The 27956-nt window shown below is 41.4% G+C and overlaps 1 protein-coding gene across 1 annotated transcript in view; it reads left to right on the forward strand.

Moving 5' to 3' along the window:
• panx1a (pannexin 1a) overlaps nucleotides 1–24765 on the forward strand; it is a 40750-nt gene extending 15985 nt beyond the window's left edge. Inside the window, exons 2-5 of the mRNA XM_072263395.1 lie at nucleotides 2875–3011; nucleotides 11071–11288; nucleotides 16874–17553; nucleotides 21848–24765. Coding sequence (XP_072119496.1) covers nucleotides 2875–3011; nucleotides 11071–11288; nucleotides 16874–17553; nucleotides 21848–21966 — 1154 coding nt within the window. The 3' untranslated portion in view covers nucleotides 21967–24765. The remainder of the gene's footprint in view (nucleotides 1–2874; nucleotides 3012–11070; nucleotides 11289–16873; nucleotides 17554–21847) is intronic.
• The last annotated feature ends 3191 nt before the right edge of the window (nucleotides 24766–27956 follow it).

Consider the following 27956-nt stretch of genomic DNA (forward strand, 5'->3'; position numbering starts at 1 on the left):
CTGCTATCCATGGAGCATTTTGTCTGTTTCTGAATCACATGACATGAGGATTTGGAGATGGCAGACGGAGTAAGTTTTGTGGAAAGACTGAAGAAGCGAACAATTTTCTTTCTAGTAAAGAAGGCTATAAGGAGTGGTGTTTAAAATCACAAGTAACTTAGACAGAGTTAGAAAAGATGTCTGAAGGGTTGATAATTAGAGGTTAGAAATTTAAGGCAGTTGACAAGGAATGCTTTTTTTTTAACCAAAAAAAGGGTTTGGTTTGTATTCTGATCAGAATGTAATATTGATCTAATAGTAGCTTTAAAGGGAATTAAATATTTGACAGAGAGAAATGTGCGGAGAGATTGAATAGCAGTTAAATGGGATTAAGTATAGACATTGAGCAGCACACCATGGAGACAGACCCATCGACCGTACCCCGGTGCCCACAGCTAGTCCCAGTTTCCTATATTTGGCTGATTAACCATCTAAGCCCTGCCCTGCCAACCATGGTAGCTATCCATGTGTTTCATCAATGATACCACTGTGCCCGCTTCAATCACTTCCTCTGGCAGCTCGTTCCCTATACTCACTACCTTCTGCATGAAAAGAGTTGCCTGTCATGTCCCTTTTCTATTGCTCTTACCTAAACCAATGCCCCCTAGTTTTGGAGTCTCCGATACTGGGCAAAGGACTATTACCATCGGCCTATTCCTCTCATTCTTCCACATTCCAAGGAACGAAGACCTTGCCTGGCCAATCACTCCCTATAACTCAGCCCCTGGGCTTCAAACCATCATTGTAAATCTTCTCTGCACTCCAGTTTAACCACATCTTTTCTCTAACATACTGTACACAGTACTGCAAGTGCAACCTCATCCCCTACACTACTGTGCAAAAGTCTCAAGGCACAGATGTAGCTCGGGTTCTTAAGACCTTTGCACAGTGCTTGCCAATGTGGAACAGAGAGCGAGTTTGTAAGTCTGGCGGGAACAAAGGATGTTGGGAATGGTGAGGTTGGAACGCCATGGGAGAGGTGTGGCAGAGAAGGAGTGCTAGGGGCAAGGGGTGGTGTGGGTGCTGACACACCAAGCAAGGTCATTTGATTCTCTGGTGCTTCCTGCTCTCTCCCCTCTCCCTTCCCCTTTCCCCAATAATGATTCCCCTCTCCCTGCTCCCTTCCCACTCTCAGTCCACAATAGAGACCCATATCAGAATCAGGTTTATCATCGTTCACATATGTCATTGTCACACTGTGGGTTTTGGTGAGGGTGACATGCCCCTATGAAGGTATGGATTTTAAAGATGAGATGGCAGGCCACAAGTGTTCATTCAGTGCAAAGGTGTTTATTGTGTGCCAGAGGTAAAAGAAAAAAAAAATTAGAAAAAAGTGAAGTATTTACAGTGAAAACAAATGGCAAAATGACAAGAAAGAAAATACAGAGATACACCATCAAATCTTTAGGACTATAGCTCCAAATGTCAGTCTGAAGAAACATGCCACGCCACAGTTGTCCACAGATACATTCGTCACAGTGACATTGTGCAACAAAAGCAATCAACAACTGACCATTTCCCAGGAGCCGGCACTCTCCTCATCCTGCAAAATAAACTCCTCCAGTGAGCCAGCGCCGTGTGTGTGCCGCCACAGACAGGGACTTTTTAAGACACCCCACCCATCACTCAGGTTCCCCTCCCTGAAACTGGAAGCAACAGCATACAGGATGTGCCAAAGTATACACTGTCCTGGATTGTGCAAACACAAGTGCCCACATGACACCTGATAAGAATAACGTCAGCACTGCCAGACAGGGAGAATGAGAATTACGGGGCCACTGGAGGGGGGGCGGGGGCGGTCAGAGAGAAAGAATTGCTTGTGGCAGACCCACTCTGTCACGTTACCCTCCCCTCTCTTCTGGTTTACCCAAGGAGGGTAAACGGGAGTAATAACCAACAGTGACACTCCAGCCAGACCACCCCTCGCCAGACATTCGGGTACTCTGGAGCCAGTTGGGCTACATCTGAGCCATCTGCAGGTTCATGTTCCTGTACCCATGTACGGACATCTGACTGGGTTGCTTAGCTGCGACCTAGCTGGCTCGTCATTACCTGAATGCGGGGGTGGGTTCTGGCCAGTTTCGACCCAGCCATGGCAGCAGAGGACAGCAGCTGTGAGTAAACGTACACGCAATTCGAGACAGCACCCGCCCTTGCACAGAGAACCAAGTCAGGCCTTGGACTGGTTGGATGGTTTTGGTGTTTCATACCACAGTTTACTAGAGTGGCAACTCCTCTAACTAATTTCACCTTAAAGTCCGCAAAGAATCCTCTACATTGGACAGAGGAGTGTGAACGAGCTTTTGCAACTTTAAAGGGGGCACTCTGTGAAGAACCGGTACACGTTAGTCCTAATTTGAATAAGTCCTTCCTGGTGCAAGTGGACACTTCTGGAGCAGGGACCTGTCTTGGCCCCAAGAGAAGAGGGTAACAAGAGGCCTGTCTTATACCTGAGTAGGAAGCTGCTACCCTGGGAAACTTGGTACTCGACTGTTGAGGAAGAGGCACTGGCTATCAGGTGGGCCCTAGACAATACATTATTGGCCAGGAGTTCATTTTGGAGACAGACCACCACGCCTTGACCTGGATCCTGACCATGAAGATAAAAATGTTTGCATTACCTTATGGTATCTAGCCCTGCAGCCCTCCTACTTTACACTCGTCACACAGCGGGCAGCTTGAGTGTCACTGTGGACTATCACTCCCGACTTGGGTAAACCAGAAGAGAGGGGAGGGTAACGTGACAGAGTGGATCTGCCACAAGTAATCTGCCTATGGTTTCATTTTCTGTATCAAATGAATATATGTTCACATATTTTTCTTCTTTTGTGATAGGTACCCAAATCAGTTGCTTCTCTCCAAGTTCATTCTCTTGGCGACAAGCAGCTTATGTTGATGCTTATTGCTGGGCCTCACTGCATCGGCCTTCCCATAAGAATGATTCGGAGCATTTACCACTGTGGCTTCATAAGGTACAACGTTTATTTCAAAGCTTTGTCTTTTCATAAAACTGCAGTTTTTTTGGAATGGCTTTGGGGGACAGACATTACTCAATGTATAAGTTCTCTTGATGAGAAGTCCAAATATTATTTGACTAGCCAATCTTACTCGTTATACTTGGCTTCTATCTGCCTTAGTTAGAGAAAGAGATGGGCATGGATTTGTCAGATAAGGGCCGTTGTATCATTTGGTAGCAGGACAGCCTTAAAGCAGGATCTCCCAGTGGCCACATATTTTAATTCCACGTCCCATTCCCATTCTGATATGTCTATCCACGGCCTCCTCTTCTGTCAAGATGAAGCCACACTCAGGTTGGAGGAACAACACCTTGTATTCCGTCTGGGTAGCCTCCAACCTGATGGCATGAACATTGACTTCTCTAACTTCCATTAATACCCCTCCTCCCCTTCTTTACCCATCCCTTATTTATTTTTATATATATATATATATGTGTGTGTGTGTGTGTATATATATATATATATATACTTTTTCTCTCTCCTTTTTCTCCCTCTGTCCCTTTCACTATACTGCTTGCCCATTCTCTGGGCTTCACCCCTCCCCCTTCCTTTCTCCCTAGGCCTCCTGTCCCAGGATCCTCCCATATCCCTTTTGCCAATCACCTGTCCAGCTCTTGGCTCCATCCCTCCCTCTCCTGTCTTCTCCTATCATTTCGGATCTCCCCCTCTGCCTCCCACTTTCAAATCTCTTGCTAGCTCTTCTTCAGTTAGTCCTGACGAGGGGTCTTGGCCCGAAACGTCGACTGTACCTCTTCCTAGAGATGCTGCCTGGCCTGCTGCGTTCGCCAGCAACTTTTATGTGTGCTGCTTGAAATAACAGCATCTGCAGATTTCCTTGTGTTAGGATGATGTACTTGTTTCTTTTTAAACTGGAATTTTAGATGTAGACTGTCCCCCTTTTCCTTGCATTTTAATTGTGGAACTGTGGACTTGACTGCTGAAGAACAAGCCACCCCAGAGTTTTTTTAAAAAATTCATATCTGGATTAGCAACCAGCTGTCACTTCTTTTAGTATGACTAAGATAAACACAAAATTGCTGGCAACTGTTGCCCAGGTAAACAATATTTTTTTTTGAACAGAGTAAATCTGTCTCTTCTTGGGCGAAAGAAAGCTTCTCTGGACTTTGGAGCAAACTAAACATTCTAATCTGACCTTACTAATGGAAGTGCAATCATTATTCTGCTTTACTAGCAGTACAGTTTTGACCTTAACCATTTTCAATTCACGCTGGGCCATTCTATACACTTCTGATTAATTAATTCCTTACTTGCCTTCTGACAGATCATCTTGTGCCTTAAGTCTTAAATCTGAATGATCACTCTTGCCATCGACATTTCCCAATTACTCACTGCAGCAGCAATGCATTGAATGCAGTGTTTGTGAGATTATATAGTGTGCCTGTGTCGTTTCAGAGCCAAGGTTTTGCAGTTACACTATTCTGCATGGAAAAACAGTCCATGCAATTGTTTTAAATTCCTCCCACTTTGCCGTTAACTAAAATCCATAGGTTGGTATCGCAATTAATGTAACTGTGAGTAACATTGGGTTCTTACACCAGGAAGGTTGAGCTGTGCAATTTGTTTTTGAGAGCACACTATGGTTTATATCCTAGAGAATTTTAACCCAGCAGTGTTTGCAGAAACTGCACACTCTGCTTGTACCTTCTGGTGTATTGCTGTTGTGCTAATTTTTTAACGGTGTCTTTCATAGTACGATTGGAATCAAAGGACTTTCCCTATCTCAAAGGTTAATTCCGTGCACCATAAATGTTCCAGAGTTTATTTTAAATGTGTGGATCATTTCCCTCTTGATCTCCATTCACCTGCATTGCATCTTCCACTAATTTCATTATCAGGTTGATAATTATTTCATACTGGCATTTTTTGTGTGCTGTAACTGAGGAATAATGCGAGCAAGCTCCTGGCATAATGGGGTCAACATGAACCAATTCCACTATAAAACGCTGCAGTATTTGGAATAACATTTTGATGATGTCTGAGTGATGCTGATTAAAAGCAAGGATGTAATGTTGGGATTGTAAAAAACATTGGTGAGGCCTCACTTTGAGTATTGTGAGTAGTTGTGGGCCCTATATTTTAGAAGGGATGTGCTGAAACTGGAGAGGATTCACAAAAATGATTCCAGGATTAAACGGTTTATCATTTGAAGAGTGTTTGATGGCTCTGGGTCAGAAGAATGAGGGGTGACCTGATTGAAACCTATCGAAAGCCTTGGTAGTGTGGATGTGGAGAGATGTTTCCTGTAGTGGGGGAGTCTAAGACCAGAGGACATACTCTCAGGATAGAGGGACGTTCTTTTAAAACAGCGATGAAGAGGAATTTTTTTAGCCAGAGGGTGGTGAATCTGTGGAATTCATGGCCACAGGCAGCTGTGGAGGCCAAATCTTTATGTATATTTAAGGCAGAGGTTGATAGATTCTTGAATAGTCAGGGCATGAAAGGATATGGAGGGAAAGCAGGAGATTAGGGCTGAGAGGAACAGCCATGGTGACTCAATGGGCCAAGTGGCCTAATTCTGCTCTTATATCTAATGGTCCTATTAAGCTTGGAATCTCAGATGTAGACTGTCCCACTTTTTCTTTCTGTTCTTTGCCCTTCAATTATGGAACTGTGGACCTGACTGCCGAAAAAAACAAACTTGCCCAGAGTTGTTTTCTTAATTCATATCTGGATTAGCAACCAGCTGCTGTCACTTCTTGTAATATGACTAAGAAAAGCATAAAAATGCTAGCAATTGTTGCCCAGGTAAACAATGTTTTAAGCATGGATGAATCATTTTCTTTTTGTCAGATATGTCAAATGGACTCCACATTTCCTAGATGATTTAGAGTTTGTATGATCTTTAAATGCGGCAGTGATAGTTTTGGGAATGTTTGGAATCTTGCTGCTTGTCTACAGTATGCATCAGTTTTACGTGATGCAACACCTTCATTTTTGACTTAGTAGAATGTAATCATTTGGAAGCTTGCGTAATGGATCAGTGATGTGTATCACTGCTAAAATCCAATTTTATGCCTTAGCTTCTGCTATAAGATACGAGATCTTTTACTGTAAGATTATAAGATCTTCTACTATAAGATATAGTCGGGGGTAGTAATGGGGACAAGGTCCCACTACCTATTAAATACTCCCAATGGCGTGCACCTCAAATAGCCTCTGACACCCAAGTCCAGCTCCTGGCCTTCACGTGTGGCTTAGCTACTGAGCCTGGCGGAACCATTTCTGCTGACAGGAGAAGAAGCAAAGGCGGGTTACTGGCCTTAAAACTGGTCGCTTCAGGCAGATGGGGCTCATCAGCTGTGGCTGGCAGCTCAGCTAGGAGAAGGAAAACTCTGATCTCAAACCTCCGCTGCCTTGTGGCTATACCCACTCATGGGGAAGGCTTCGAGAGTAAACCCTGAGGGAAAAATCCAGAGCTGGAGTCCCAAGGCAGCCCTACATTGGGTTCAACGCTGACTGGCAACTCCTGCGACACTGCTGGTACTAAACAGTATCGGTCTCTGCCGTTCCTTTGGGTTCATCAGATGCGTGGAGAGGGGAAGCTTGCTACGTGGGCAGCAGCTTACTCTCCATATTGTACTGCCCAGGTTTGTGTATCTAGAAAGCTAGGGTGCAATACCCATGGTCAACTCTGACCGATGGAGGCTCTCACTATAAGATATGAGTAAACCTGGATATAACCTCTATATTGAGGAAGAAAAAGCCTTAATTAAATGTTTTGTTTTGTGGCATTGTTGTCCAAGTAGGATTCAGAAAATCTTTGTTCAGTTGCACTACCATTCCAAATCTGTTTAATTTTGTTAAATGAAGCAAATGTATATTCATACAGCAAAATATCGAGTAATATTACTCTTGCTTGGTAATTTTTTTTTTGCGCTATGACCGGACTGCTGTGGTCTTGTTTGGACTCTTGCTGTACATATGGGCAATTTTGCCTCTACCGTGCTTCACATTATAATACTTGATTTCTCAAGTGAGGGAAGGCTCTTCATCTGCTCTGATTCTTCGACCACTATACCTTGATGTTATTTATCCTCCTGAGCAGATGAGCAGAATACTCGCAGGAAGCAAGTGAAAGTCCTTACTCAATTCCTTCCTCACTTCAGGAAGCTGGCTGGGCCACACAACCCTGTTTATATCAGTGGTGCTGAGGTGGAGATCGATAAAAGTTTCAGGATCCAAGGTGTAAGCATCACCGATAACTTTTCCTGCTCCAACCATGTAAATGCCATGGCCGAGGAACTGCACCAGGGTTTCTACTTCTCAGAAGGCTAAGGAAATTCGGCCTATTTCCATTGACCCTCACCAATTTTTATAGAAAGCATCCTGTCTGAATACATCACAGCTGGGTATGGCAATTGCTCTGTCCAAGATCACAGGAAATTGCAGAAAGTTGTGGATGCAGCTTAGCCCATCATAGAATAAGCCCTCCCTCTACACTTCTCACTGCCACGGTAAAGCAGCCAGCATAGTCAAAGTCCCTATCCACCCCAGACACCTCTTCTCCTGGAATGGTTGAAGATCTATCTCGTTCTGTCACTTGTGTGGGTGTGGTAGAAAAATGCTGAGATATTAATTACTACGGGTTCCTCGTTCAGCACTGCCATTCTACTTCTCCCAGAAATGTGTACGGGTAACACTTTTAAAGCCAGCTGAGCACCTGTTTAGTAGAATTCCCATTGCTGCCTTTGGATTGGAGACTTGTTCCTATTAATACATCCTACCGAGCACAGAGCATCCAGCGAGCATTCTTGGATGTGCTTGTCAGCAGGAACACAGATGGCACTTTGCAAAGGAACACAGACAGATCAGATCCTAAACTATCACAGCAGCCACCCAAGTGAACACAGGAAGAGCAGAGACACACGAGAAACATCTGTTTGTAATATTTGCACAAAATGGATACCCGCAGTCCCTCATACGAAGATGCCTGCAAAGTTGACAATGCAGTAACCAAATGAGTTGGCTTTCCATACATTCGAAATATCTTGGAGATGATGGCCCGATTGCTCCAAGGACATAGAATTTCGGTTATGCGTAAGCCAACAGCAACTTTGAGGAGAGTACTTTGCAGACCAAAAGATGAACCTAGCCATTGGACAAGACCAGTGTGGTCTACAAAATCCATTGCGGGGACTGCAGCAAATATTACATTGGCCAAACTTGGAGAAAACTACCCACAAGGACCCATGAACATCAACTGGCTGTCAAGTGGCATGACCAACTCTCCCTAGTCTCTACCCGTGGAGATCGAGAGGGGCACAAATTCAACTGGGCATCAGTGAAGGTCATGGGCAAGCAAATACGTGGCATGCAACAGAATTCTTAGAAGTATGGTTTTCCGTGAACAAATCTATAAACAGACATGTAAACCATCCTCTGGGTTCCCCCCCGCCCCTTGTCTTTCTTCCCGGACCTCCTGTCCCATGATCCTCTCGTATCCCCTTTTGCCAATCACCTGTCCAGCTCTTGGCTCCATCCCTCCCCCTCCTGTCTTCTCCTATCATTTTGGATCTCCCCCTCCCCCTCCAACTTTCAAATCCCTTACTCACTCTTCCTTCAGTTAGTCCTGATGAAGGGTCTTGGCCTGAAACGTCGACTGCACCTCTTCCTAGAGATGCTGCCTGGCCTGCTGCGTTCACCAGCAACTTTGATGTGTGTTGCATGTAAACCGCTATCCTATTTATGAGCCAATGCGGGCAAAATTCCTGAGCACAACGCTCAAAGTTCACCACACAACCAATCAGCAATGAAATCTCCTCCCTACAGCACAATTATGATTCAGCAATGATGAGCAATCGGCTGATTGATAAGTATATAATGGCCAAGCATTTGGAGGACACACCATGATTAACAGAGCACTGATGATGTTTCTTTGTATGGTGACAAAACTTTTGCAAGTAAATTGCCAAGATGGGACAACAACCCAAACCAACCATCGACCACGCAAACCACACATTTTTATAAATAAATCTACATGCAGCAAAGTTTATCCTTTTCTACTAGTACTCAATTTCCATCAAAGAATTTCTGTGGTTTGGGATGAGTCTGAACACTGTACTTCATGGATTCACTAGTAAAGTCACAATTTAATTGACTGAACATATGATAAAATAATACTTATTTCTGCTTTCACTGATGAATTACTGTATCTTTCCTGGTTAGAAGTCCCATTTTGATGATTATCCTAAATAGTGAGTTTATATGCTGTTTAATTCAGGCCAGGTAAAAGGACCTAGAATCCACAGTAAAGGACTAAATTTAAAGTAGGGAAAGAATCTGAAAAGAGATTTTTTTAAATATAGTTATAGAGTGGGTTTACTATAATGTGTATAAACGTGCAGTTATCCAGTTTGGTTCTGAATTCAGAAAGACGCACACATTCAGGTGCAGCAGCTCGTTAGGAATGCAAATTGCATGTTAGCCTTCATTACAGGTCTTTGCTGCAGCTCCCCAGGGCCTTTGTGAAATTCCATCTGGAGGTTTCTTTGTATTTTTCATCTCATTAGTTGAAGAAGGATGTTCTCGTGCAACCAAGGTTTATAAGATCAGTTCTTGGGATGGTAGGACTGATGTGAGGAGAAATTGGATTTATATTACCCCGAGAACAGAAGAATGAGAAAGGATCACCTAGAAAGCGATAACACCGATTCTCTAAGGTAGCTTGTACTAGTTTCCCCTTCCCCCCCACCACCACCTTCTGGTTTCTGCCTCCTTCCTTTCTAGTCTTGATGGAAGGTCTTGGCCTGAAATATCAACTGTTTATTCCCGTCCATAAACATGATGGAGGTGTTTAAGAGTTTCTTACATCATGAATGTGTAGAAAATGGGGGCATTTGAACATTGTGTAGGTAGAAGGAATTAGATTAATTAGACATTTAATCCTGATTTAATTAGTTTGACCTGGACAACATCATGACCAAAGGGCTGTTCCTGTACTGTACTGTTCTATGCTTTATCTCCCATGTAAAGAACAGGACACAATTCTAAACGGAGCACAAGAACAGAGAGAGTGGGTAAATTTATATAGTGCATTGAAATTGGCGGAGCAGTTTAAGAAATGATTAAAAAACATGGGATTCTGGTCTTTATAAAATAAGGTATGGAAGGCAAGAACTGGGGTATCACGCCCATTTCTGGGAACCATCCTTTTGAAAAAGATATGAAGTGCAGAAAAGTTTTACTGGTTTGCAGGAATGAAGGAGTTGTGTTAGGTTGATAGACTGAAGAAACTGGTTGTTATTGTTGGACCAAGAGAGGCAAAAGGCGAATCTGATCGATACAATTACAGTTGTGAAGCATTTACAGCAAAGAACTGTTCTAATTGGTGGCAGGGTCAAAAACCAGAGTCCACAGGATGAAGTTGAATGGCAAAAGAAAGTGACAAGAAAATAATTTTTTTCACAAAGCAAATGGTTAGGGTCCAGAATGCATGACACGGCAAGAGGCAGAGGCGGATTCAATCGTTTAATCATTGAATTCAAAGGGGAGTTTGGTAAGGAAAGTAACTTGTGAAGAGAGCATGTGACTAGAGCATGACTAGTAGGATTGTCCTTGGTATAGAGCTAGCACAGATTCAGTCTGCTGAATGGTGACTATCCAGGTGGTAATCTCTCTCTGATCCTGTCAAGGTTTTGATTTCTTTTTCTGCTCAATCCTTTAACTCAGTATTTACTTTCATTTTATAAATTGTAAACTTGGTGAATTAGAATTCCCGAGGTTTTCAGAACCTCTGAAGTGCTTTTTTTCCCCTGATTTTCACTGCTTTGTTCTTACAAAACTAGAGAATTTTTAGTAAGTCTGAGGCAGCTGATGAATGCAGATTGGACTACTACTAGCAGACCACCATTAATCTGGTGTTTACTCCTGTTGTGCTCCCTAACCTCCTGAGTATTTCCATCATTATCTGCTTTTATTTGCAAACTTCCACCATTTGTAGTTTGCTTTTGAATTTTCCTCATACTCACGAAGTTTTTTCTTGCTCTGGTTGTAGGTTTTTCCATATATACTCCTGCTGGTGGCTATTCTCATGTATGTTCCAGCCTTGTTCTGGAGGTTTACTGCGGCACCTCAGCTGTATGGTGACTTGACCTTTATCATAGAGGAGCTTGACAAGGCCTACAACCGTGGAATCAGGTTAGCCCAGCACATTGTCCACACCAGTGGATCAGACACCCTCAGCTACTTTGAATCCTTTGGAGAACAAAGTGGGTAAGTATACCAACATTTATATGGTTGTAAATGTTACAGTTATCCAATGCCTGTGGATTGTCTACCAGAAGCTTTTTCTGTAGTATATATTTTATGAATAATTACATTAATTATACCTATTTCATATTGAATTGCATGCAAGAGACAAAATAAATCCCAACATTTATTTTTCCCCCTGTGGCTCTGTCCTGTTAATAGTTGCTCACATCTCGCTGCAGAATTGTAAAAGTCTTGAAACACGTAATTTTATTGTCAAGGACAGAAAAGAAGTAACCAACTGATACAATCTTAATAATGATCCACTGATACTCTTAATGCTACCTTTAACAAGAATAAATGTGAGCAGCAGTAAATAATTTGGTTGAAGAGCACCATGTTTTTTTTAAAAATAAAAACCAAGCCCAATGTCAGCAGGCTTGATAGGTGGGATGGTGGTGTAGCCCTGGGTCAGGCTTTTGGGAAGCATGGTAGCCTTTGTTCCCAACACTAATCTGGAGCCTCGCATCACCAAAGAAGTAAATAACATGTTTTGTTAGAAGAGGCAGCCAGAGTTAAAGTAGTCCAGAACCTTGAAAACCTGGCTGAAGTTTCTGGAGGCAAATTAAGGTTAGTGAAGCATAGGTGGCCTCACCCAGTTTTTCTAACCCCCCCCCCCCCCCCACTGCAGTGGTAACAATTTTTTTTACAATTGCAGTGGGAGTGAAGGTATTGAAACATTTCAGAATGTCTCTTGGTTGACAGCCTTGACTTTTACATGCAGAAAATATATTAGAAGTTCAAATTATTCCATTTAAACCTTCCTCTACCCCAATAATAGACATTTGAATTTGTAAATCACATTACAGGTCACATGTAATCTGTTTGCTCGAAATATTTTTAATTAAAAAAGAAAGCATGAGGTGATTCAAGTTGTCAAATATGTAACTTGGCGATAAGAGCTCTGAAGCTATTGAACTGATATTATAAATCTTGTTCTTCACTGCATTAGTGCCAACCGGATCATTAGCCCATTAGAAAATCGATCCGGTTTTCTATTGTAGTTTGGTGAATTGTTTAACGAAGAATTATTTCCATCAAGTCACTGATCCTGAGGTGGTCTGAAACTTACTAACGGAACTCCAGTCCCTGTTGGTTTCACAAAAACACCAAGACGCTGATTGGTGAAGGTAGGATAGAAGGTAGAGTTGTGGATGTTGTTCACATGGATTCCTATAAGGAGTGTGACAAGGTACCTGAAGGCAGGCTCATCCAGAAGACTACCATCCATGGTGACGTAGCCATTTGGATGCAGAATTAGCTTGCCCATCGATGACTGAGGCAAGGCAAGTTTATTTGTGTAGCATTTTTCAGACACAAGGCAATTCAAAGTGCTTTACATAGAACAAGGTATACAAGTCAAACATTACATTTCAAACAACATGAAGAGAATGAAATCGCACATAAAAACAAAGAAATAAAAGTTACAGTGCAGGAAATTCTAATTAAAAGCTACAGCAAAAAGGAAAGTTTTAAGCTTTGATTTAAAAGAGCTTGAAGTTGGGGCAGACCAGATCCTCTGAAAGGTTATTCCAGGTATGTGAAGCATAGTAACTAAAGCTGCTTCACCATGTTTAGTTTTGACCGTGGGGACAGTAAGCAGACCTGCCCCAGACAACCTGAGAGCTCGGGAAGGTTCACAGTGCAGCAAGAGATCGGAGATGTATTTTGGCCCTTGATCATTCAGGACTTTATGAACCAGAAGTAATATTTTAAAGTCAATCCTCTGATGGACAGGAAGCCAGTGTAGTGACCTGAGAACTGGAGTGATGTGCGCTACTTTCTTGGTCTTAGTGAGGACTCTAGCAGCAGCGTTCTGAATGAGCTGCTGCGGTCTGAGGGATATTTTACAGAGACCTGTGAAAACACCATTACAGTAATCAAGCCTACTAAAAATAAATGCATGGATGAGTTCTTCTAGATCTTACTGAGACATAGGCCCTTTAACTCATGTTATATTTTTTAGATGGCTGTAGGCTGACTTTGTAATTGTCTTAACGGGGCAGTTAAAATTTAAGCTGGAGTCCATCATAACACCAAGGCTTCTGGCATGATTGTGGTTGGTAACGACAGGGATTCTAAGTGAGCACTGACTATTAATTGTTCTTTTTGGCAACAAAAACAATTATTTCAGTTTTCTCTTTGTTTAACTGGAGAAATTTTGGTACAGCCAAACAGTGATTTGTTTAATACAGTTTTTTGGTGATTGTATGGGACCATAATCACTTGATGACTCTATATCCTGCTGAGGGTAGAGGTGGATGGCGCTTATTCTAACTGGAGGTCCATGCCTAGCGGTGTTTTGCAGTGATGCGTCTGGGTCTTCTGTTTGTGATAAATATGAATGACCTGGACAAAACTCTAGACAGGTGGATTAGTAGGTTCATGGATAATACAAAGATAGGTGGTGGTGTGGATGGTGTAGGAGATCATAAAAGGACGCAGTAGGATATAGATCAGTTGCACATGTGAGTGGAGAAATGGATGATGCCATTTAACTTGGCAAAATGTGAAGTGTTACGCTTTGGAAGATCACTTTGAAGGGACAAATTGGAAGGACCCTTAACAGTGCAGATGTGGAGCGGAATCTTGGGATGCCAGTCCATAGCTCCCTGAAAGTGATTGCATAGGTTGATAAGATGGTAAAGAAGGTGTATGGCATGCTTGCCTTTATTATTCGAGGCAATGAGTTTAGGAGTCGGGAGGTTATGTTGCGGCGTTATAAGACTGGTTGGGCCACTTCTTGAACTATAAGGAGAGTTTGGATAAACTAGAGAGGCAGAGACTGAGAGGAGATCTGATTGTAAGAGACTTGGATAGAATAGACAGTCGGTATCTTTTTCACAGGCATGCATTTAAAGCGAGAAGGGGACGTCTAAAGGAGATATGCAGGGCAAGTACAGGCTGAGCACCTTTGTCCGAAATCTTTGGGGCTGGAAGTGTTTTGGATTTTGGAATATATAATGAGATGGCTTGGGATCTCATTTCAGACTCTGAATTTCTGTGGTACCAGTGAACAGTTTTTGTCTTACACTTGTTCATCACACTTATATACCCTATGGTAAAAGTTATTACATACCATTAAGATAATGAAAATATAATGTGTGCAGGGTAACAAAAGCGGCACAAAGGAATCGGGAGAATACCCGAATCAGCTGTTAAACCACAACAAACGGCAGGCTTTCAGTCTCCACCTACGATGCTGTGTTTTGATTAAAAGGTTTCAATACACTTTATCTGCCTCCAACTTTCACACTTCCCTCAAGTTTACCTGGTCCATTTCCGACACCTCCCTTCCCTTTTTAGATCTTTCTGTCTCCATCTCTGGAGACAGCTTATCTACTGATGTCTACTATAAGCCTACTGACTCTCACAGCTATCTGGACTATTCCTCTTCTCACCCTGTCTCTTGCAAAAATGCCATCCCCTTCTCGCAATTCCGCTGTCTCCGCCGCATCTGCTCTCAGGATGAGGCTTTTCATTCCAGAACAAGGGAGATGTCCTCCTTTTTTAAAGAAAGAGGCTTCTCTTCCTCCACCATCAACTCTGCTCTCAAACGCATCTCTCCCATTTCACACACATCTGCTCTCACTCCATCCTCCCTCCATCCCACTAGGAATAGGGTTCCCCTTGTCCTCACCTACCACCCCACCAGCCTCCGGGTCCAACATATAATTCTCCGTAACTTCCGCCACCTCCAATGGGATCCCACCACTAACCACATCTTTCCCTCCCCCCCCCCCCCCGCTTTCCACAGGGATCGCTCGCTATGTGACTCCCTTGTCTATTCATCCCCCCCATCCCTCCCCACCGATCTCCCTCCTGGCACTTATCCTTGTAAGCGGAACAAGTGCTACACATGCCCTTACACTTCCTCCCTTACCACCATTCAGAGCCCTAGACAGTCCTTCCAGGTGAGGCGACACTTCACCTGTGAGTTGGCTGGGGTGATATATTGCATCCGGTGCTCCCGATGTGGCCTTCTATATATTGGCGAGACCTGACGCAGACTGGGAGACTGCTTTGCTGAACACCTACGCTCTGTCCGCCAGAGAAAGCAGGATCTCCCAGTGGCCACACATTTTAATTCCACATCCCATTCCCATTCTGACATGTCTATCCACGGCCTCCTCTACTGTAAAGATGAAGCCACACTCAAGTTGGAGGAACAACACCTTTTATTCTGTCTGGGTAGGCTCCAACCTGATGGCATGAACATCGACTTCTCTAACTTCCGCTAGTGCCCCACCTCCCCCTCGTACCCCATCCGTTATTTATTTATATACACACATTCTTTCTCTCACTCTCCTTTTTCTCCCTCTGTCCCTCTGACTATACCCCTTGCCCATCCTCTGGTTCTCCCCCCCCCCCCCCACCGTCTTTCTCCCCGGACCTCCTGTCCCATGATCCTCTCATATCCCCTTTGCCAATCACCTGTCCAGCTCTTGGCTCCATCCCTCCCCCTCCTGTCTTCTCCAATCATTTAGGATCTCTCCCTCCCCCTCCAACTTTCAAATCTCTTACTAACTCTTCCTTCGGTTAATCCTGACGAAGGGTCTCGGCCTGAAACGTCGACTGTACCTCTTCCTAGAGATGCCGTCTGGCCTGCTGCGTTCACCAGCAACTTTGATGTGTGTTGCTTGAATTTCCAGCATCTGCAGAATTCCTGTTGTTTGCATCAGGAATTAGTTTAGTTAGGCATTTAATTAGTTTGGCACAATATTGTGTGCCAAAGGGCCTATTCTTGTTCTGTATTCTATGTTTGACTATAGTTGACCAAAACATTCCGACTAAGGTACAGTTCAGTTCTGTATTGGAATGCTCTCCGCTTGTCTGGGTAAGTGCTGCCTTAACAGCTCTTAATTGGGTAGTACTATTTTTCAGCATGAGTCTTTTGGAAATTGCTATTTTCTTCTACCATGAAACCCAATAATGACCATTTCAGATCCCTTTACATCACTTTGAAATTTCGAGCAGGATGACATCATTTCCTGTGGAACCTGGACCACATTGTTCTGGTGTGTGTACTGTATACCCAGTGGCCCTGGCACAACAGTGGTCTTTCACCAATACTAAATGGGAGGTGAATATTTCTCATCACCACCTGTCGTTGTCCTGATTACTCTAATGCACTGGTGACCTTTCCCATAGCACTCTGATGGTCATCAGTAACCCCCACTTCTGCAGCATGCAGCCTGGGTACAAACCTACCCTTTGGCATAACTCCCCTTCAGAATAGTTCTGCTCATTCCTGTGGCTAACAAATCCCCAAACCACCTGTAGGATAGGGAGCCTGCATGGCACATTTTTTCCAAGGTGGTCATTGGTGCCTTGTGTTTGCAGTTTTCTATCTCATTTCAATGGGGGGAGTTCTTGACGTTTGCAGGGCATTATTTATCTTGATGTAAATAATGTTTATACAGTCGCACCTGAGTAATACTTTATCCTGTATTGGTACATTGCTTGCCAAAGGAAATAGTAAAAGTCTAGTATCTTGCAAATGTAAAGAGCACTGTAATTTATTTTAAGTGATCTTTTTTTTTAAATAGTTCCAAGGAGAAGAGAGAGAACTTTTTTCAGTTTCCAGTTGTGGAGCGTTATTTGAAATCGAAAGAAGATTCCTGCAGCATGTTGATGATGTACCTTATACGCAAAGGCCTCGCTCTCACTTTTCTTGTCTTTACTTGTATCTACTTGGGATATTACATCTCTCTGACCTTCCTTACGGATGAATTCAAATGTTCAATCAAAACAGGCATTTTGGGAAATGAAACAAGTGTACCAGAATTTTTTCAGTGTAAGCTTATTTCAGTTGGAATATTTCAACTTCTGAGTATTGTTAACATTGCTGTGTATATCATTCTCATTCCAGTTACAATGTACAGTATGTCTTTTCCTCTAAGAAACAACCTCACTTTTCTTAAGGTCTACGAACTTCTACCACAGTTTGAGGTGATCATGGTTACTAAAAGTTGTTGGAATGACTTAAACCTCTACCTTCTATTTTTGGAAGAAAACATTAGTGAAGTGAAATCTCATAAGTGTCTTAAAGTATTGGAACTCATAAAAACGAAGGAATTGCTGGAGACTCCATCAGTGATGGATGCAATGTTGCGTTTAATAGCCCTGGGACAAGTCAAGTCAGATATGATAGATGGCTTGATCAAAACCAAGAAAGCTGAGCGGAAATCGGAGTCTGATGCAGATCTGAATGCAACACAACTGAAAGGTAAGTTTATGTTCTCTTTATTCTCCCTCATAGATTGTGTGGATTAAAATGATAGAGTAATCTAATAACAATACATTAATCATTCATGCGGGAATATGTTTTTATTCTCCACTCTGATCTTTTACCCCTTCTTACCTGACATCCCTTCCCCCCGGGTCCCCTCCTCTTTTCCTTTCTCCATTCTTCCCTCCTAACAGATTCTTTCTTCTCCAGCCCTTGACCTTTCCCATCCTCCTGACTTCACTCATCACCTTCCAGCTAGCCTTCTTCCCTTCCCCCCCCCCACCGCAAAATTTTTATTCTGACATTCTTCCCCTTCCAGCTCAGTCCTGAAGAAGAGTTTTGGCCTGAAACGTCGACTATCTGTTAATTTCCATAGATCCTGCCTGACCTGCAGAGTTCCTCCAGTAATTTGTGTGTGTTGCTTTGGATTTTTATTTGTTGAGGAGCATCTCAAGTTCCTTCATTATTCGTATGTGGGATGTGCTTTTATTGCCAAATCTAATTGCCCAAAAGAAGTTGCCAGTGAGCCACAACTTGGAACCATTGCAGTCTGTGTGGTGAAGAACTACCGTACCAGCAGGTGGATAGGGAGTTCCTGCGTTTTGTTTTAGTGATGGTGTAGGGATGACAGTATATTTCTAACTTGGGAAAGTGTGTGACTTGTGTTCCCATGTGCCAGCTCCTTCTGTAACACTGATGGTAATAGAAATAGAGTGACCATTTTTGTGACCACAATATGGGGAAAAAATTAGATTGAAAATGTTGTAATTCAATGCTAAAGCAGGGTCGTAAATCTAAACAAGAACTGTACATGAATGAGTTGGGAGTTGGTTGTTGTTGATTAGAGACCTACAGTGAAAGGTATAACATTGAATATGCTATCTCTGTCTAATAATAGGCATCCGTTAGTCTCATGAGACCATGGATTTGTGCCTTGTAAGTTTTCCAGGGCGCAGGCCTGGGCAAGGTTGTATGGAAGACCGGCAGTTGCCCATGTTGCAAGTCTCCCCTCTCCACGCTACCGATGTTGTCCAAGGGAAGAACACTAGGGCCGATACAGCTTGGCACCAGTGTTGTCGCAGAGCAATGTGTGGTTAAGTGCCTTGCTCAAGGACACAACACGCTGCCTCAGCTGAGGCTTGAACTAGCGACCACTAGACCAATGCCTTAACCACTTGGCCACGTGCCAACTATGTCCAGTACTTAGAGTTATAGAGCACAGAAGCAGGCTTTCAGATGCTGACAAAGGTGCCTGTAGAAGTAATTGCATAGAAATAAAATCACTCTGTAAGAGTTTATATTAGTATGTACAAAGGAGAAGACTATCTAGGATAACATTTAAACTGTCCTCTATGGACATGAAGGTTTTCTTTTGGAGTTTTAACCCCAGAGGCCAATCTATAGCCTCAGATCAGGGATACAGGGAGACTCTGGACTGACAGATGTTTGCTCCTCAGATACTTAAAGTTAGGGGATCTCGTAGAAACATTACGAATGTTAAAAGGTCTGAACAGATTAGATATGGCAAACTTAATTCCCATGGTAGGGGATTCTAGGACAAGAGGGCAGGACTTCAGGATTGAAGGACGTCCTTTTAGAACTGAGATGTGGAGCAATTACTTTAGTCAGAGGGTGGTAAATCTGTGGAATTTGTTGCCACGAGCCGCTGTGGAGGCCAAGTTATTGGGTGTATTTAAGGCAGAGATACAAACGTAGATAGGTTCTTGATAAGCCAGGGCATCAAAGGGTATGGGGTGAAAGCGGGGGAGTGGGGATGACTGGAAGAATTGGATTAGTCCATGATTGAATGGCAGAGAAGACAGGACGGGTCAAATGGCCTACTTCTGCTCCTTTATCTTATGGTCTTATATGCTATTGTATTTCTTACAGAGGTGGGTGGAGCTCAGCCGATGTTTCCAATGACGGCAGGCCACTTTGAGACAATTTAATGAGATAGGAGGGGTGATCTGGGCTCCTCACCTCATTTCTCTGTTATCTACTTAATAGGAATAGTAGGACAGAGGTCCCAGAAATAGAAGGCACCATGGCTTTTGGTAGACTTGCAGTGCTTGTGACCTTTCTTCTTCTCTGTTTTCCTGTGAATGATTCAGAGAGGGAAATTGTGGTCATGGGACATGGTAAAAGTAGGCCACCTGCTTCATTCTAACACTGTCCTATCATCACCAGGGACTATCCCAAATAACTTAGACATTTCGCATTACAGTTAAGTTGTGACAAGTGATGCAATATTAAGAGTTTATTGCTGGGTAATATTAATTAATATAATTTGAATTAAAGAAATAGATCCTTTGTAGCAGAAAATGTTGATGAGGGCTATTGAAACATAACTGTTTCACAATTCGGTTTAAAATGTATTAAAATCTATGCCAGATAACATTATAAAAATATAAATGTGTATTGCAGGATCATTTATGCCTTTATGTATTTGGCATTTTAAATGATCATGTCATTAATAGGAATAGGTTTTCAATTACATAAAAACATAGAAAACCTACAGCACAATACAGACCCTTCGGCCCACAAGGCTGTGTCGAACATGCCCTTACCTGAGAAATTACCTAGGGTTACCCGTAGCCCTCTATTTTTCTGAGCTCCATGTACCTATCCTGGAGTCTCTTAAAAGACCCCATCGTATCTGCCTCCACCACCGTCGCTGGCAGCCCATTCCACGCACTCACCACTCTCTGTGTATAAAAAAAACACAACTTACCCCTGACATCTCCTCTGTACCTACTTCATATATATGTAAATATATATTTACATATATATTTTTATGAATTGACCTGAAGTCTACACATTAGCCACTTGATGGCCCTGCAGCAACATTTTACTTTGCCAGGATTTGCTGATTTAATGAATGAATTTTTGGCAGAGTCTGGACAGGATCTTCCAATCTCACTAAAGGTACTGCTGAGAAGTATTTGATAGGCCAGGCACAGTCCAGCATACCAGAGTAGAATTTTTTTTTTCTCTCCATTGTGGATTATCAACTTCTTTCATTGGAAGTGCTGTTAATTTCAGGTGTTTTTGTCTGAGAGACAATTTGAGAACATGCCATTAAGTCTTTACTTGTGCCACTAAGCTATTTACTGTTCTAATGGTTCTGATGGAATCTATTCCACTGCCCTCTCCCACTCTCCCAGATACAAACACCAGTTGCTTTTCCCTCATCCTTGGCTGTACTCTGCCACACACTGATCTGGAGTATATTATTCATTTCACAACATATCCGTGTTTTGCTGCGAATCCTCTGTAGGGTCAGGCTCAACCGTGATGAGAAACAGTTGATAATTCGGATCGCTAATGCTACATCAGAACTTGAGCTAAGAGGCAGTCAACATCCTCAAGAGAAAGGAGTGGAAGTTTTCCAAGAGTGAATTTCCAAGAAGAGAAATGTCAACAAATTTGATTGTACGAAGTAAAAAAAAACTGCCAATGATGAAAATCTGAAATAAAATCAGAAACTGCAGGAATTGTACAATGTACATTGTGGTGGAGGGAGAAACAGCTCATGTTCCAGGGGTGCCCATATTGAAGCACAGCTTCTGCCCCCAAGATAGAATCATAGAGTCTTAGATCTCTCTTTGTCCTTCACCTTGTTCTGATGAAAGACTGGACATGAAGTTTTTTTTTTCTTTCTCTCTTCACGGAGGTTTCCTGACTTGAATGTTTTTTAGTTGTTTTCTTTTAATTTTAGATTATCAAAAGACTTCATTTTCTTTACTTTTCTAACTATTTGCTTCCTAACCATCCAACAAATTCATTCATTTCTAGCCAAATTTGTTTGATTTTTTTTCTAAATGCTTATGCCTTTTTATAATGTGTTTAGATTTTATGTGCAATGGATCTAATCTTATAGTGGCCAGTAGCTTTTTCAAAGGACTCCTAAATTTGTGTAGCACACCTTGTCTTAAGTAATTACAAGGCACCTTTCCTTAATTAACACACATTTTTAATTACTTACAATTTTACTTTGAATTATGGATTTAAAGAATTGCAAACAATTATTTAAGTCTAAAATAGACTAAACTCCTAGTTTCCTGGATGCATATTAATTGACCCAGGTGTCATGTCAAGTAAAAACTGTCTGATGAATGGGGACCTAAGTGATACATCCAAGGGTTGCTGGAGGGGCAGAAACTATTAACATTGAAAGTGAAAAGTGCCAATGAAGTGTCTAAAATTGAACCATGTTTATCTTTTGAGGAGTTTTTAAAAAATTTGTTATACAGACAGCTAAAAAGAACTTTTTTCCCCCACATATTTCCAGTTATTACCAAGCCAGATTCTATGGATGATGGCACCAGATCTGCTGATGAAGAAAGGGATGAGCTCTCGGCTGTAAGGCAAAGACTTCTGGAATCTCAGACCTACAGTTCAAATTGTTAAGATGTATGGGATTTGACTGTGTTTATTCTTTTGCAAAAAAACATACTCACCTCATTTGTTTGTGACAGTATTAGCAAACTGAGTATTTATTGGAGGGTTAATATGCTGTAATTTTATTCTATTATTTCTTAATTTAATTGTTTACCTGGGAGTGTGTTCATTCTCAAAATAGATGTTTTGTTGTTTTTGTATTTCTGACATTTTTATAAGTATGTAATGTCAGTGTTACAGTAAGAATATTGAGGAAGCTGAAAAGAGAAAGCACATTGCCACAACCTAGTTCAAGTTTGCCAAGAAATCGAGAACTTAAATCACGCAGACAATGTAACATTTAAAAACGTTTTGATTTTTTTAAAAATTTACTGACATGAATGAAATTATGTCATCTCTAATTTCTGAGAATACTTGATAGATGGTGAGCTTTTGGTTTAGAGGTAGAGCACTTACCACAAGTAAAGGAGAACAATTGAATACCTATTACTAGAAGATGAAACCATATGGAATTTGAACTCTTTTGTTGTAAATGGCTAAAGGATCTCTCCCATAAAACATTTAAGTTGTGATCTTCCTAGGAAAGGCAACAATAAAGGAACTACATTGTTAATAATGTAGAAAAACAAACTTTATAAGCCAAATATAACTTGCATACTGGGAGAATTTTGACAACATATCTCTCAGTTACAGGGATATTTGAAAACTTACATGTCTAGACATGAAGTAAAACTTTATTGTAACACTGCAAGATCTATACAAATTCATACAGTTCATTTGCCACTTTTCCTGAACAAATAATTGTTATTTTTGAAATTTCACATGCGCACATTCCCCAGAATTTTATTCCCACTCTAATGTTTGCTCGACTATGATTCATTTATTGATTATTGTGAATAGCAGGAAAATATCTGACGATTACTACAGAATGAAACACCGTCTTGTCAGTAAATTCTGGTTGGATTGGAATTTCCCCATGGATATTTTTTCCATGAAATTTCTATTTCATATAGTGTCTTTTTTTTTGTGGATAAGGTTTATAATCAGTGTTTGGAACCAATTGAATAATTTACAAAGTAGCTGGCTAAATAGGGCCTTTCCCACTGACAGACTTGCACAGATTGAGATAATAAAAAAACTTTTAAAAAATGCTCAATTAATTTAGGAAATCAGCATTTGAAGAAAGGTTGTTCTGAAATTTTAGGGCCATTATACACCACAGATCTGTTTCATCAGTGTTCCTGTCTTTTATAAATACAGATTTGCAGTTTTTTCCTTTATTTTTCAAACATTAGGGATTATTATAGTGAATTTTCATGATACTTACTGCAGAATTGAGGAAAAATGTGCCAGTGGTTTTCTATTAAAATCATTTCAAATTCTGCCAGCATATTTTCTAGCTTTGTATTTATTCATTTCCATAAGATTGTGACTTCCAATTGTAACAACGCCTCATGTGACAAAACATGCACAGTTTCTCTAATTTATTGTTTAATTCCGAAGCAAATATAGGCATTTTAACTATTTAAAAATGCACCAATCTGCTTAAAGCAAATAGACCCAAATTCTTATTTTGCAACAACATTAGTGTTCTATTCAGCCTGTCATTTCTGTTTTCTTGTACAAATAAACCACGGCTTGGCTGTACCACTTTTCACTTCCCTGCCTTTATTGCATATATTTTTATTCCTACACATGGGCCAAATTTTTGAGGTGGGTGAAAGGTAGAAATTCCCCACTTCCTTTTCACTTCTTATTGAAAATTAGTTCCTGATTTCACTTGCAACTAAAATTTGTGGTGCAGTTGGGTCCTATACCCAAAGTGTTCTGTAGAAATGTCTGGCTCTGCTACTGCATTCCTGGTACCGTGGATGTGGGACTACAATAATAAAGATAATCTGTAAATCTAACTCGTCGGACCATCAGCATTTGAGGAGATAGCAATTCAGGGACTTTTTTTTTTGGAAGTTATCATATTCCGTTTGATCCATAGGTGAATTACAGATTTTGCAGCACTGGATGAGATTTGGTGGTCCATTTTCTTGGGAGAGAAAGCCTGGAGTGTGAAGAGCTAATGTGATGAGAAAACAGTTTATTCATTTAATTTGTCTTGCAAAGGCAGTGAAGGGAACACTGGTGGCATCTGCCCATGGAAAGGTGCAAGCATGCCTGCTCCACGATATGCATTCTTCATGGGAGACCAAGGTGAATTCCTAATGGTGCTTGGTTGAGGGATTTCAGTGAAGAGACCCCTGAATCTTACAAATCATGCCTGGATCATTTCTTACATTAGAATAGTAATGACCTTTAACCCTCCTCTTCCCTCATTACTTAACCCAACTCTTCACTCCCCCATGCCAGAAAATATTGGTTGTTTTCCAACCTGATGGCATGAATATCGATTTCTCCTTTTGGTAAAACATTTCCCCCCCTTCCTCTATTCCCCACTCTGATCTTTTACCTCTTCTCACCTATCTATTGCATCCCCCTAACCCCCCCCTTCCCTTTCACCTATTGTCCACTCTCCTTTCCTATCAGATTCCTCCTTCTCCAGCCCTTGACTTTTCCCACCCCTGGCTTCACCTATCACCTTACAGCTATCCACTTCCCCCCCCTTTTTATTCTGGCATCTTCCCCCTTCTCAGTCCTGAAGAAGGGTGTCGGCCCAAAATGTTGACTACTTATTCGTTTCCATAGACGCTGCCTGACCTGCCGAGTTCCTCCAGCATTTTGTGTGTGCTGCTGCGATAAACATTTGTATGTTGTAATTAATTTCAATTGAATAAATAGTGAATGTAGTTTGCTGTGGAGCACTTCTGCTGTAATAGTTAATTCTGATTTGCAATCAAAATTGATAAAATTATTGTAATGTTCTTGTGTCAGACTTTTACATCATGTGATGATATTTTGGGAGAATATTGCTCATATTGCAGTGTGGGATCATTTAGTTTTCCCAGGCCTTTTTGTTTTTCAGTGTACATTTCATCCTGCTTGGCTGAAGTCTGCTGCTACAAGTAAGATGTAGTAATTTACGTGCCAGCATCACAAACGCACATTTTTGAACATATTCTAATAATCGGCACAAGAACTCTGTTTATGCAAATAATTTTGATGAATATGAATTTTACATTTTTTGTTCATTGTATATGTCCTACAGGAGGTCAGTACAATTTTTTTTTGACATTCTCAAAAAATGCACCACTGATGCTTTTTTATGGATTTGTCTGTTGTACCATGACACAAATTAAATACAACAATTATCTGTGTTGGTTAATGTAGACCTCTGGCAGTGAATTTGTGACTGTCTGGTAATATCCCTGGTGCTGTGCATTTGTGTGATGATCTCATTAGATTCATCTATACCTCTGCCAGTAATTAGCATGCGTAATCATAGTTGTTTCCGATAATGATCAAACTTGTGGGGTTTTGGGGCAACTGGACAATATGCATACTCAGCCTTTCAAATGATGGGTAGAATCACATCACAAGTATTTTGTAATTTTTATAGACCATCTCAACTGAAATCAGGTTTTTAAAAATATTGCTGGACTTTGAATTATTAAGTAAAATGATTACATTTAAAACCTTTTATTTCCAGTAGGTGTTATAACCTTTTTTGAAAATATATGTCCATTACAACCAGCACTACTAGGGCAATGTGTTGGCCATCTGTATACTAAAGTACAAAGTGAATGATTTTAAACTTCAGGTGATTGAATCACAGTAAATTTTTTACAGTGGAACTGCTAACACAACAATGAATCTTGAAAACTTGCATTGTATAGCAGTGTTAATTATTAAAATTGTCATTCATTTGGTGTTTTACTTTTTGTGGTAAGTGGGATTTTCGCATTCATCATTGCCTTCTGATGTAAATCTGGGCAGGAGAATTTCATACAATGGCATGCAAAAGTTTGGGTACCTCTGGACAAAATTTCTGTTATTGTGAATAGTTAAGTGAGTAGAAGATGAACTGATCTCCAAAAGTCATAAAGTTAAAGATGAAACATTCGTTTCAACATTTTAAGCAAGATTAGTGTATTATTTTTGTTTTGTACAATTTTAGAGTGAAAAAAGGAAAGGAGCACCATGCAAAAGTTTGGGCACTCCAAGAGATTTGAGCTCTCAGATAACTTTTACCAAGGTCTCAGACCTTAAATAGCTTGTTAGGGCTATGGCTTGTTCACAGTCATCATTAGGAAAGGCCAGGTGATGCATATTTCAAAGCTTTATAAATACCCTGACTCCTCAAACCTTGTCCCAACAATCAGCAGCAATGGGCTCCTCGAAGCAGCTGCCTAGCACTCTGAAAATTAAAATAAATGATGCCCACAAAGCAGCAGAAGGTGTTAAGAAGATAGCAAAGCATTTTCAGGTAGCCGTTTCCTCAGTTTGTAATATAATTAAGAAATAGCCGTTAACAGGAACGGTGGAGGTCAAGTTGAGGTCTGGAAGACCAAGAAACTTTTGGAGAGAACTGCTCGTAGGATTGCTAGAAAGGCAAATCAAAACCCCCGTTTGACTGCAAAGGACCTTCAGAAAGATTTAGCAGACTCTGGAGTGGTGGTGCACTGTTCCACTGTGCAGTGACACCTGCACAAATATGACCTTCATGGAATAGTCATCAGAAGAAAACTTTTCCTGCGTCCTCACCACAAAATTCAGCGTCAGAAGTCTGCAAAGGGACATCTAGTGTCAAGTGCTAGTTAGGGTAGAAATAGGATGATATTTCAGATGAATATGTGGCTTGAAAAATGGTGCAAGGGGGAAGGATTCAAATTTCTGGGGCATTGGAACCAGTTCTGGAGGAGGTGGGACCGGTACAAACAGGACGGTTTGTACCTGGGCTGGACTGGAACCAATGTCCTAGGGTGAGCATTTTCTACTGTTGTTCAGGAGGATTTAAACTAATGTGGCGGGGGATGGGAACAGTTACAGAGGGACAGAGGGGTGTAAAATGAGGGTAGAAGCAAAAAGTAGTCAGGTGAAAAGTAAAAGTGGCAGGCTGACAAATCCAGGGCAAGCATCAAAAAGGGTCACTTTTCAACATAATTGTATAAGGGCTAAGAGAGTTGTAAAAGAGCACCTGAAGGTTTTGTGTGTCAATGCAAGGAGCATTCGTAACAAGGTGGATGAATTGAAAGTGCAGATTGTTATTAATGAATATGATATAGTTGGGATCACAGAGACATGGCTCCAGGGTGACCAAGGATGGGAACTCAACGTTCAGGGATATTCAATATTCAGGAGGGATAGACATGAAAGAAAAGGAGGTGGAGTGGCATTGCTGGTTAAAGAGGAGATTAACGCAATAGAAAGGAAGGACATAAGCCGGGAAGATGTGGAATCGATATGGGTAGAGCTGCATAACACTAAGGGGCAGAAAACGCTGGTGGGGGTTGTGTACAGGCCACCTAACAGTAGTAGTGAGGTCGGGGATGGTATTAAACAGGAAATTAGAAATGTGTGCAATAAAGGAACAGCAGTTATAATGGGTGACTTCAATCTACATGTAGATTGGGTGAACCAAATTGGTAAAGGTGCTGAGGAAGAGGATTTCTTGGAATGTATGCGGGATGGTTTTTTGAACCAACATGTCGAGGAACCAACTAGAGAGCAGGCTATTCTGGACTGGGTATTGAGCAATGAGGAAGGGTTAATTAGCAATCTTGTCGTGAGAGGCCCCTTGGGTAAGAGTGACCATAATATGGTGGAATTCTTCATTAAGATGGAGAGTGACATAGTTAATTCAGAAACAAAGGTTCTGAACTTAAAGAGGGGTAACTTTGAAGGTATGAGACGTGAATTAGCTAAGATAGACTGGCAAATGACACTTAAAGGATTGATGGTGGATATGCAATGGCAAGCATTTAAAGGTTGCATGGATGAACTACAACAATTGTTCATCCCAGTTTGGCAAAAGAATAAATCAAGGAAGGTAGTGCACCCATGGCTGACAAGAGAAATTAGGGATAGTATCAATTCCAAAGAAGCAGCAT

This window comes from Mobula birostris, chromosome 7, assembly GCF_030028105.1.
Source record: "Mobula birostris isolate sMobBir1 chromosome 7, sMobBir1.hap1, whole genome shotgun sequence".
Classification (NCBI taxonomy): domain Eukaryota; kingdom Metazoa; phylum Chordata; class Chondrichthyes; order Myliobatiformes; family Myliobatidae; genus Mobula; species Mobula birostris.